General features: G+C 41.9%; 1 protein-coding gene and 1 pseudogene across 1 annotated transcript; one reads left to right on the top strand and one right to left on the bottom strand.

The window, feature by feature from the left end:
• Window positions 1–631: 631 nt before the first annotated feature.
• Window positions 632–12,183, top strand: LOC115441417 (tyrosine-protein kinase Abl; the record flags this gene model as incomplete). Its single annotated transcript, XM_037447227.1, is given in 9 exon segments — window positions 632–756; window positions 838–950; window positions 1,033–1,232; window positions 1,333–1,431; window positions 6,962–7,210; window positions 7,281–7,567; window positions 9,428–9,572; window positions 9,574–9,705; window positions 12,033–12,183. Coding segments are annotated over 9 exon segments (1,501 nt in total), but the record flags the coding sequence as incomplete, so codon positions are not given.
• On the bottom strand, window positions 9,765–10,709 carry LOC119193581 (annotated as a pseudogene).
• Window positions 12,184–12,201: the final 18 nt, after the last annotated feature.

The following is a 12,201-nucleotide window of genomic DNA, read 5'->3' as shown; positions in this document are numbered from 1 at the left end:
GCCTAATTTAAGTAAAAAATAATCAGATACCTACATAGTGATGAATCTTTAGGGCTTATATATATTAGATAGGTATTTATATCAATAAAAGCATACTTAAAGCGTAAATGATAGGACTATAAATCTACCTTGAACATTGAAAAGCTTTCAATGTTTACTATCAATTATAACCTCAAAATCTCATCGTTTTTGGATTAATGCGATCTCCCAGCTTGTCCGTTTTATAAATAATATGTCATGAGAATTTATTAATGATTCTAAATATTACAAACATTTTTCCATTGCTGTTGGTTCCAGGGCGAATTATGTATGGGCACAGAACAATGTCCTTTTCTTGTGTCTGTAGCAGTTAATATAGCTTCCTTTATAGCTCTGTCTCGGAAATCCATCTTTTACAGCGAATGTTATTTTTTGTTTTTAGTGGTTTATAAAGGCGGTTTAGTTTGTTTGTTAATTATGTTACATTATAATAAAAAATAACCGACAACTTCCTTTGCGCGGACTTAGATCTACGGTGAGGACATTGTGGGCACAACTACTAGTACAGATTTACGTTTTAAGTTGAACATTTACTCAACGATCGGTCGCCGGCGGCCCTTGTGGTATGTGAGGTGATGATGCGCGGATAGTAATGTATGTGCTCGTTCTGTTACAGAGGCGCTGCTGCAGGAGCAGGCCACTTCCGCACATCCCGGACCTGCCGGACGGCGAAGCAGCCGCGCCCGGGACGCCGCAGCCGCTCGACACCGCGAACAGGTGCGCCCCGCCCTCCGCCCGCTACAACGTCACATTCCGACCGCTAGCGACACTAATGTACGTGTTTGTGTGTGCGCACAGATGGACCTCCAAGGAGAACCTGCTGGCTCACCACGAGGAAGACGATCCACAGCTGTTTGTCGCGCTATACGATTTCCAAGCAGGTGGCGAAAACCAGCTCACTCTGAAGAAAGGTGAGACTGGTTGTTTGATGTCGTGGTGAGGCGTTAGATGTGACCAGCGTGTGGCGTGTCACTCATGTGTCGGTGTGTGCAGGCGAGCAGGTGCGGATTATGAGCTACAACAAAAGTGGCGAATGGTGCGAAGCACACACCCTGTCGGGGGCGGTGGGCTGGGTGCCGAGCAACTACGTGACGCCGGTGAACTCCCTGGAGAAGCACTCGTGGTACCACGGGCCCATATCGCGCAACGCGGCCGAGTACCTCCTCTCCTCAGGGATCAACGGCAGCTTCCTGGTGAGTCCACACACTTTAATACGCACAGCACGGGTATCACTTGTTTATTATACACGGTAACTCATCCTCGTTCGTTGACGTCGTGTGACTGTGTCCTCAGGTGCGGGAGTCGGAGTCGAGTCCAGGCCAGCGCAGCATTTCGCTGCGGTACGAAGGCCGCGTGTACCACTACCGCATCAACGAGGATTCGGACGGGAAGGTACTGCCTCACTTGACGACTATCCTCGCCGAGTAATCACTCTCTTGATCTATGTGCAAAACACAAATATATTTTTTACTTATAGGGTATCCCAAAAATAGTGTCAAGGGGAGGTCCAGAGATAGGCACAAAATATTCATAACTCGAAAACTATGAAAAATCGCGGTACATACATGGGGTGATTCGGATACCCCAAGGGGTGTTTTATCTCGGAGCTCCGCTTGACACTTTTTTTTGGGACAACCTCTATAGTGGATGCATTAATACTTCCCAGCAGTGGCGAAGGGTGAAATTTTTCAAAAGGTAACCCGGTGTAAAAAAAATTGGCGTCAGTTAAGATATTGGGAGCAATTTATTATAAAACAAAAACGAAAACAACGAATTAGTCCTGAATCGAAATCGACAAACATTGACATGCCTACAAAATTACCTATTATACGTAAATAATTGAAACATCCATAAAATCGAACAATAAACGTAGATAATTCTCCTTCCATTAATCACAAATATAAGTACTTACGTATTAATTTGTTATAACAGCAAACAAAAGTAAGTATTCAAATTATAACCACACTACCTACCTATGATTATCTGTTTATTTTCAAAATAAACTGTAAGTAAATGTAATTTATCCTTATAGAAATAGGTATCACGATCGCCAAGCAGACTAACGGTTTAAATGCACCTGCATGATAAACTTATATAATTATCAATTTCAATAATCAAGAAAGGTTACTCGTTAATTTTGCTTGTATCGTGGTGATATTTTTAATTCAGTAAAATATAATATTTATTTTCTTCTAAAAACATTTTGTGTCTCAAATCAAAAACTTTCAGATCTAAGTACTTACTTCAAATATTTAACCATCTAAATAAATACTAATAATATGTGAAATCACATAGGTACTAATAATATACTTACGTAAAGGTAGACATTAACTGATCACAAAGTAGTTAGTTATTTCCATTATAATACACTTTTATTTGTAGTTACTAAATAAACTTTTATTTGTAGTTTCTAAATAAAAAATATCACAGAACTATCAAAAAATAAAATGAATATGACAAATTACAAACACCGCAACTTAGTAGCATAATAAATTATGACGTTTGAAGGACGTAAAAAACGACAACTATACAAAGTCGGTTAACGTGAAGCCGAACTAGCTCGGGTTACCTTTGCCCATATCTTCCGCGTGATATCGACAAACACTGGCATAGAAAGTCATAGAAAGTGCTGCCATCTATATTAAAAAACATACTACGACATTAAGCCGCTTGACAGCGGGTTACCTTGCGTCTGGGGCGTCACAATTTCACTTTGGTAACGGAATTTCTGGGGAACTAAATACAAGGTGCGCCATCTAATGTTATTTAAAATAAGTAATCGATATCGATTCAATTTAATAAACAACGGGCTAATGGCCGATAGATGTCATTATTAAGTTATCATTAATTAATAATTTAAGCTATTATAATTGTTTTCCATTGTCTAATATGTTTTAAATTTAAATTTACCTATTAAATATATTGTTTAGTATCACCGAAAACCTAAAAGGGAAGCCGGTGGGAATCGGCTTGTATGGACGCTTCGCCACTGCCTCCCAGCCAAATTATTTTAATTTGCGCTGAGTGGCTAAAAATGTATGTGGTCAGCGTTATCCTGATGAAAAACCACCCCCTTTCATTTGATCAGTTCCGGCCGCTTTCTCTGAATTTCTTGTCATAATCTCATTAGTTGTTTGCAGTAGTGATCCCAATCGATGGTTCTGTCCGCCGGTAAAAGCTCATATAAGCTTCGATGATATTTGGTATAGTTTGAGACACTAGGCAGGACACAGGCTACTTTTTAACATCATTTATAGTTTCCCCGCATAAAGTGATAAAAAATCTGAGTAAAAAGTGGGTATAAACTGTACTTTTTGGTATATCACAGATATCACATAGAAGCAGGGATGTTATGGAGGTCCGTAACCGTAACCGAAGTATCGGATATCCGAAATAAAAATATATCCGTAACCGTATCCGTTACAAAAGTTTCGAATAAGTTACGGATAATATGTTACGACTGATTTTAGTTTTACCGCTCGCGCGCCACGTGAATCTTGTATAGTTTATTTGTTATTTATGAGAAGGTAATTAATTTAATAAAGTGAAGGAAAAGTGTTATGTTATGTACTAGATTGATTTATAAAGACAAAATCCGTCCAAAGTCGAGTTTAATTTGGTCATTTTTTGATCAAGTTAATGTAAATTTTTCAATATGTAAACAGAGCGATAAAAACTTTTCACGGAGAGGAGGTGGCACTACTTCACTGAAACTTCATCTCAAATCAAAACACAAAGTTTTCTGACCACCCATGTCCCCCAATTGGTTCATCCATGATTAGTAATCAACGATGATGACAAACGATAGGAATCGATGCTCTACTGTACAACGTACTATTTTTATTTTACTTTAATCTAATATCCGTAACCAAAACTAACGGATAATCCGAAATAATTTCATATCCATAACCATATTTGAAACCGATATAATTTTATTCCTATATCCATATCCATATCCGTATCCAGCCAAGAAATTTCATATACATAACATCCCTGCATGGAATTAAAAATTATAATAGACTATAATGAAATGTCATTGGCGTAGTTGTATTACGGTACGAATGCAGTGCTGAGGTGTCGGGTTTGATCCTCAGGTCGGACAAAGTGTAGAATTTGTGCCCGATATCGCGATTGAACCGCTCTCTATCACCTCATGGGGCGGAATTTGTATGGCAGAAAAAAGTGCACCAGTTGCGCTTCTGCTTATCCCTTCGGGGCTAAAAGGCGTGAGTATGTGCGTTATGAAACAAGTAAACATTATAGCGAATATAATACTGTCAACATATTATATCACCAAAAAACGATCGCTCACCCCGCTTTATAAAATAATATTCATAGGCAATTACGGCATATATAAGTATAAGAGACGTCGTTAATGATCGCCTTGTCCGGATCATACTCAACGAGATACCTGATTACCGCTAGCAGCTTTGAAAATTAGCATGACGGAGTAACCAGCCAGCTTACAGATATACTTAGTCTGGCCATAAATACTGTTACACTTAATTATAAAAAAATATTACATTTGAATTTCGAATCTGTCATTTTTATACGATTGTTCATTGTGTTTTCTCATTTTGGCGCCAATACATTGTAAAATATTTTGCGATATTAAAATGGTGTGGGGTGATAAAGAGAACCGAATCGCTGTGATAGCATTACACAAAGTAGGTATGGAGCCAAATGCAATTTTTAAAACTCTCCATACACTTGGTATTAGTAAAATGTTTGTGTACCGGGCTATTAATAGGTACAATGAGACCTCCTCTGTTTGTGACAGAAAAGATCTGGCCGTCCACGTAGTGTTCGTACGAAAAAGGTGGTCAAAGCAGTAAGGGAAAGAATTCGAAGAAATCCTGTCCGAAAGCAAAAGATTTTATCTCGGGAAATGAAGATAGCACCTAGAACCATGTCGCGTATTTTAAAAGATGACTTAGGACTTGCAGCCTATAAGAGACGCACTGGCCATTTCTTAACTGATAATTTAAAGAAGAATAGGGTGGTAAAATCGAAACAACTACTGAAGCGGTACGCAAAGGGAGGTCACAGAAAAATTTTGTTTACGGATGAGAAAATTTTTACAATTGAGCAACATTTTAACAAACAAAATGACCGTATTTATGCTCAAAGCTCTAAGGAAGCTTCCCAATTAGTCGACAGAGTGCAACGTGGACATTATCCGACTTCAGTGATGGTTTGGTGGGGTGTTAGCTATGAAGGAGTGACTGAGCCATATTTTTGTGAAAAAGGTATCAAAACATCGGCACAAGTGTATCAAGATACCATTCTTGAGAAGGTAGTTAAGCCCCTTAACATCACCATGTTCAATAACCAAGTATGGTCCTTCCAGCAAGACTCGGCGCCGGGTCATAAAGCTCGGTCCACGCAGTCTTGGTTGGAATCGAACGTTTCGGACTTCATCAGAGCTGAAGACTGGCCGTCGTCTAGTCCCGATCTTAATCCGCTGGATTATGATTTGTGGTCAGTTTTAGAGAGTACAGCTTGCTCTAAACGCCATGATAATTTGGAGTCCCTAAAACAATCTATACGATTGGCAGTGAAGAATTTTCCCATGGAAAGAGTGCGTGCTTCTATTGATAACTGGCCTCATCGTTTAAAGGACTGTATTGCAGCCAATGGAGACCACTTCGAATAAGCTTTTTATATTTTTAATTGTTTTATATTTATGTATTAAACTGACACACTGTAAAAGTAATAAATGTTATTTGCAGTTAACAATTTTCTTTTTTCTTTATTACAATATTTATGGCAAGACTAGGTATTTGATTTTTTTTTATTTTGTAAATGGCAAACACGCTCCGGGTTCATCTGATGGTTATTGATCAACGCCGCCCATGAACATCTGCAATACCAGGGGACGTATCGATGCGTTGCCGGCCTTTTAGGTGGAAATACACTGTTTTTAAGGTCGCCAGGTCGTATCTTTCCGGAAATGCTGCTGGCGACAATTGGTTCCATAGTTTTGTATTGTGGTGACAAAAGTTGCACGCTTTACAACTTTAAAGATTATAGATCCGTGACAATAAATTGAGTAGAGATAAGAGGACACCGCAGATAATGCAGTCAGAAAGCCCATAGGGAGGGAGGTGCCGCCGTTCTTTTTTATATCTTGATTTAAGGAGCTATGTCGTTCTATACATCCGCCGATCTCTTACATTTTCTTAGTACCGTCATACTCGAATAGGCGTCAATACTCTTCACATATGATAGTAGTGTGTACCTTTACAAGTATAAGTATCTTTGCTTACGCTCTATTGTATATGTGTGCGACAAATGAGAGGATTGCGTTTGTAATGGAAGTAGATTAATATAGATGAATTATTTATTTATACGTATAATAAAATTGGTCATTTTAGTGTATGTATGTAAAGGATATACATTCTAGTCTGTGAATCCTTTAAGTTTTAAATAGGTTATAGCGGCCTACACGGTTGGTAAAATGGCTTGTTGACAGTTGACACAAAGTGAATCAGCAAATAGAGAGAAAATATAATTTTATAAAATATTTTAAAAAGGAACCGACAAACTGAAATAGTCAACTTTAATTGTCGTTTCTTTGATTTCAGGTAAGAATATGTCATTTTGGTTATATAGTGTTATTATTGTGATGTATGTACTTAATTACTTAATAAAATACCTTTGATTTCAGAGCAACGCAAGTTTATTTAATTTATAGTTTGAAGTTCCAAATAAACATACGTAGTACTTTGTCTTATATGTATATAAACTATGGTTGCAAAACAAAAATTAGGAGCTGCAAAAAATAAGTATTGAAACTTAAAACAACAATATTTGCTTGTTTCTTGCCTTGCCGAAGGTTCATAATCTTATTGCAAAATTCATTAATTAAAATTGGTTTGAATAAATAATTTTCATAATCGGAGTGCGTGTGGCGGGCCAGGTGTACGTGACGTCGGAGTCGAAGTTCGGCACATTGGCGGAGTTGGTGCACCACCACTCGATGGCTGGCGACGGGCTGATCACGCAGCTGCTGTACCCGGCGCCGAAGCGGTCCAAGCCGACGGTGTTCCCGCTCGCGCCGCCCGACCACTGGGAGATCGACCGCACGGACATTGTGATGAAACACAAGCTCGGCGGCGGCCAGTACGGCGACGTGTACGAGGCCGCTTGGAAGCGCGGCAACATCACGGTACGCACCCACACCCGCTCATACAATAACCGCACTCGCTATCAGTCACTAGACGTGTCCTTCGGCACAGGTGGCGGTGAAGACGCTGAAGGACGACACGATGGCGCTGAAAGACTTCCTGGAGGAGGCGGCGATTATGAAGGAGATGCGGCACCCGAACCTGGTGCAGCTGCTGGGCGTGTGCACGCGCGAGCCGCCCTTCTACATCATCACGGAGTTCATGTCGCGCGGCAACCTGCTGGACTACCTGCGCTCCGGCAGCCGCGAGTGCGTTCCCGGCGCCGTGGTGCTCATGTACATGGCCACGCAGATCGCCTCCGGCATGAGCTACCTCGAAAGCCGCTCCTTCATACACCGGTATCTCATCATATCAGATACAAGTCATGTATGCAGGAAAAGCGAGCATATACAGGGAATTTCCTAGTTGGCGTCAATATTTTAAACTAAATCAAAACGCAGTACAAAATTGTTGTCGTCGAATTAATAAATTAGGGTTTAATACGTAGGTCACATTTAGTTTTCATCAAACTCGAGCCCAAAACTAATTCGAGTACTTTCGCCATTCCCTATACATAGTTTCGGGCATCACTCTCCTTTATTTCGCCATTGACGCCCATTTGAAAATTCACCCTGTATATGCACGCTGTTTCTCCAAAACCTTCTGTTCTTCTGTCATTTCCTTATAGTATATTTAATTGTTTATTCACCCTTTCATACATAAAAAAAAGGCAAAGGCGTCGGTTTGGTTAAGGCCACCACTAGTTATAAAACATGATAAATAAAGGAGAAGAATAATTCTTAAACATGTTATTAAAATATTTTAATACATAATTATAATAATTTATCGTAAAAGATACAGTTTAAACGGTCAACGATTTTGATGATGTGATGTCAAGGTATATTATGCTGGTCGGGGCCACACGTCTGATTTGTAACTCCTCCAAACTTGGTTAGGAAACCCCCCAAAATAAGGCTCGTATCAAATATTACATAGCGAAACTAAAAAGGTCCCTAATTTGCCATAATATCAACAACAGTTGTTTAGGCAACGATTAGGCCGGTCGCATAACAGATGAAAACTAAAAGTTACATGCGATCATGTCATACTAGAATCTCTTGAACAACTTTTACTTGTACCTGCGAGTCGTACAAATCGTTTTGAGCCTAAGGGTCAAAATACTCGCATAAGTTTATTGTTTTCGAGTTTCTGATCACACGCAAACATTTAGGCGAGGCGAGTCTTGCATTATAATAAAAATATATATTGAAACTTGTGTTCTACTCGCATTTTCGATCCCATATAATTGTCAATAGGCATAAGATTCCTACAGCAGCTTTTGGGGGATACCAGTACCAAATCGCAGAATTCCCCGGAGCTGACTGTAACCAGCTTAAAGAGGGGGCGGGTAGGCAACGTATCAAATAGTGGACCCTGCTCGCCCCTATTTTACCCCAAATGTTTCGGCCATAACATTACACATGAGAAAGTTTATATTGATATGTTGGCCAAGAAAAGCCAGGGCAAAACGAAGTTATTAACAAAAAAGTGGTTTTATTTTTAGATTTATTCAATAATATCAATATTTTTAATCAAATGCTATTAATTGTAGTTAAGGCGATACCTCAAGGTCCATTTTCATACTTTTGTTTCGGCTTTAATCTGGGTAACTAAACAAGTATTGGCAAGTAAAGAATTTAAATTCACATCTAGTTAGTGATTAGTTCTCGCAGTTGAAAGAAAAACGTAAAAATAATTATTAATCATGGATATTTCTGCCTTTAAAATTTCGTCATATTAAATTTTAAAGGCCGAAATATCCATGATTATTAATTATTTTACGTTTTCCCTGCGAGAACTAATCACTAACTAGACGTGAATTTAAATTCTTTACTTGCCAATACTTGTTTAGTTACCCAGATTAAAAGCCGAAACAAAATGTATGAAATGGACCTTGAGGTATCGCCTAATATGAATTATAATGATTTATTATGCTCACGCGATTGTCATCCATTAAAATAAAGATATTTATAGAGATTTGCTCGTGGTTATTATGTAAATATAAATATTTTATTCAAAGGCTTTGCAGCCTTCATGGACACGGCACGACTGACGTGTTAGACGTTCGAACAGTTAGTGTTACGAAATCGCGAAAATATGTAGATAAGAGATTTTTTGACATATAACTGTCATGCATGTGTGTGTGTGTTTTTGTGCAGAGACTTGGCGGCACGGAATTGCTTAGTTGGCGAGAACCACCTCGTGAAGGTGGCGGACTTCGGGCTAGCCCGGCTGATGCGCGACGACACGTACACAGCCCACGCGGGCGCCAAGTTCCCCATCAAGTGGACGGCGCCGGAGGGCGCTCGCCACAACACGATTCAGCACGAAGTCCGACGTGTGGGCGTTCGGGATCTTGCTGTGGGAGATCGCCACCTACGGCATGTCTCCGTACCCGGGCGTCGATCTCGCCGACGTCTACCACATGCTCGAGAAGGTGAGGGACGAGGACTAATGAAACATCGGTGCGGTGCGCCGTGTGTCGGCTTCTTTATTATGTACTCAGTACACTGTTAACGAATAACGCGATAGTCGATACGGCGGCGGTGAGTTACGTGCCTTGATAACAGGCACTTAACTCTATTGCATTGTGCCGCGCTTAGTTTGTAAACACGGTGCGGGTGGTGTGGCGGCGTGGCGGCGGGCGACGGTGTGCGGCGGGGAGCGGGGTCCGGCTAGCAGTGCGACGCGTCCGTGCACAGGTGTTTCTTGCAGAGCGTGCACTGCGGCCGACTGACTGCGATGCGCGAGAATATCTCGGAGGCAGACAGCTCCTTGCTGAGTTTGCTGCACATGGAGTATGATACAGTCTTCTTAGAGAAGTCCTTGGCGGGCACGCAGGTGCGCGCGCGCGCACGGAGCCGATCTCCTGGCCCGTTTCCACTGTAACACAAACATGCGCTGTTGAGAATCGACTCGTTTCCCGCGCGATCCGCGCTCAGTACTCACCCAGCTTGGCCGACTCGGATGTGATGACGATGCATAGGAAGGCCATCCCTGGGATGTAGCAGTCTATGTTCGGAACCTGCAAATAAAGCGACTCGTGAAACTTCATCCTAGAACCTAGCTAGGGACAGTGGGACGATAAGGTACTGACGGTAATGTTGGCGAAATCCGGGTGGTCGGGGTCCCAGCACCCCGGGTGATCAAACGACAGACAGTTATAGCACTGAATGCCCTTTGTCGTCGGCGACACAAACTTCTTTGGCTTCACTTTCTTATGTTTTCCTGAAAAAAGATAACCAATTTATGTATAAGAACACTGAGTGATAGCCTGTAGCATAATTGAATAAAGGGCGGTGTATGAATGCGTGTGTGAAGCGTTACCGAGCACGTCGCCGGAGAGGAGCAGCGCGCAGAGGGTGAAGCGGGCGAGGGAGGCGAGGGCGCTCATTTCGGCGACTCGCGGCGCTCGGCGGCTCGGCACTGTGCCCACTGGTCGCGCCGCACTGCTTTATATGCGCCGCGCCACTGTGCGACCGCGCGCGCCTGCGCCGTGCGCTACAGGGTGCTCGCACGCAGACTGCCGCGGCCGCAAGTCTACATCTGACACCCGACCCCGCCTTATGTTTTGCAAACACATTGCAGTACGGAAATCTCGAACCGGCACTGTAATGGAAACATGTTTAGAAAATACGCATGCCTTACAATGTTTGCTTCCGCCTAACTAGAACATTGTCAGCTTGTTACATTACACTTGATTTAGCGAACCGGTTATACTTTATATAAATTATTTAATACTCGAAACAATGATTTACAATAACTCACATAAACATGATTATGTACTTACATAATCCGATTCCGACACGCCTTCATAACAATAGCTGCTTACTGCTGTCGCGAGTCGCGGCCGGAGCTGCACGTCAACTAAGCCTGTTTCAACGGATACGTTCGTCTTTCAAAAGCCCGTGACTATTCCGTTTAGTTGACTATCTTGGCTTCTGTGAAAAAACTCTCATCCCACGTTTACCAAAATATTATGGCGCGGCATAGTCGAAACCAGTCATCCAATATTGCACGCCTCCGCTGGCAACATAACCACCATGTACTTGGCTGCGCTGTGAGATTTTCCATTTGTCAGAAATATGCATAAATAACAGGCGAAGCGTCCAGAAGCTCTCTTATCTTACCCACATTATACTTAATGCTTTGTAAGTGTAGCAGATTTAATGGGTGTGCTCGCAATTTGATGAACACCCAAACATAATACATATTGTTATATATTTTATTATTTAAACTTTATATACACTAGATGTATACAGGTAGACTATTGTGGATATTTAACATTATGAAAAAGCATAATTGAAAATAAAATGTATAGTGTAGCATCCTGTATAGCACGTGACGTGTCCGTCGGCGCGCGCTGACTGTATGTTTGTTTATTTGTGCTTGTGCTCGTGCGGTACACAGGTGTTTGTTTATGTTTCGCTTCACTGTTTGAAATAAACAACGCCGTGCGCATGCGTTCCTGGAGTGGACGCGCTGCGTGCGGTCGTGCGGCGTGACAACGCACATACATTACTGTCCAGACCAGGGTGCGGAGCGGAGAACAGCGCGGAAACCTACAATTAATAGAAATTGACCATTCAATTCAGTATCCCAAAAATGTTTTGGTAATTTCGTCATTAGTAATAGGCTCGGGCTGTACATTGTGACTATGTGTGTGCCAGAGCTCCCTGTGTAATATTGATGCAACACGCAGCGTGGAGTCCTGAGTCCGGGCCGGCCGCAGTAGGTTGTCTATATATATGTGTATATGCGCAGGGATACCGCATGGAGTGTCCGCCGGGCTGCCCAGCGGCGGTGTACGAGCTGATGCGCGGCTGCTGGCAGTGGAATGCCTCCGACCGGCCCACCTTCCGCGACATCCATCATGCGCTCGAGCATATGTTCCAGGACAACTCGATCACCGACGGTAGCGTGACTCGACTCT

Source organism: Manduca sexta, unplaced genomic scaffold, assembly GCF_014839805.1.
Source record: "Manduca sexta isolate Smith_Timp_Sample1 unplaced genomic scaffold, JHU_Msex_v1.0 HiC_scaffold_737, whole genome shotgun sequence".
Taxonomy (NCBI): domain Eukaryota; kingdom Metazoa; phylum Arthropoda; class Insecta; order Lepidoptera; family Sphingidae; genus Manduca; species Manduca sexta.
The sequence above is the reverse complement of the archived record's forward strand: the minus strand, read 5'-3'. Positions and strand labels throughout refer to the sequence as shown.